Source organism: Rhodotorula paludigena (genome assembly GCF_050403205.1).
Source record: "Rhodotorula paludigena JCM10292 DNA, Rt_paludigena_JCM10292v1_ctg169, whole genome shotgun sequence".
NCBI classification, from domain to species: Eukaryota; Fungi; Basidiomycota; class Microbotryomycetes; order Sporidiobolales; family Sporidiobolaceae; genus Rhodotorula; species Rhodotorula paludigena.
The window spans coordinates 1-576 of NW_027481289.1; the positions used below are offsets into that span (position 1 = coordinate 1).

A 576-nucleotide genomic window follows, 5' to 3' on the forward strand; every position below is an offset into this window, starting at 1 on the left:
TCGCGTCCCACCTGGGCTGATGTCCGCTGCATGAGGCGGGAGCTGCGGACGAGAGGCGACGTGGCAGGTGGTACGGAGCGCGCACGATTGACCTTGCTGCTGTACTCTCTCGCTCCTTCCCTTCCCTCCCACACCCGCTCCCTCGCCCGACCATGCTCGCCTCGACCTTGATCGCACTCGCCGGCGCCGCGCTCGCCTTCGCCTCTCCGGATGGTGCGTCTCTCTCCTCGCAACGCGTCTCGTGGGCACGGAACTGGCTCTGACGTGCATCCGCAGGCAAGGGCGGCGTCGACATCGTCAAGGACGCCGACTTCAAGAAGGCCGAGAAGGCCGCCAAGATCTCGCTCAAGGAGATCTGCTACCGCAACTTGTACGCCGACGTCTCCAAGTTCAAGGTCAAGTACAACAAGGAGGTCCTCGTCCACGACGGTGCGTCTCGACCTCTGCGTGTCCCGGCTTGCGGAGCGGCGCTGACCTGCCCCTCCCATGTTTACTTCCGCAGAGAAGGGCAAGGACGTCTTCTTGTTCGACGGCATCAAGAAGGACTCGAACGACCGCGAGTTCGTGCGTCTCGTC

The 576-nt window shown here is 63.7% G+C and overlaps 1 protein-coding gene across 1 annotated transcript; it reads left to right on the forward strand.

Annotated features, from left to right (window-relative positions):
• Nucleotides 1–152: 152 nt before the first annotated feature.
• Nucleotides 153–576, forward strand: JCM10292_006027 (uncharacterized protein; the record flags this gene model as incomplete). Its single annotated transcript, XM_076653037.1, has 3 exons — nt 153–213; nt 277–429; nt 503–576. Coding segments are annotated over 3 exons (288 nt in total), but the record flags the coding sequence as incomplete, so codon positions are not given.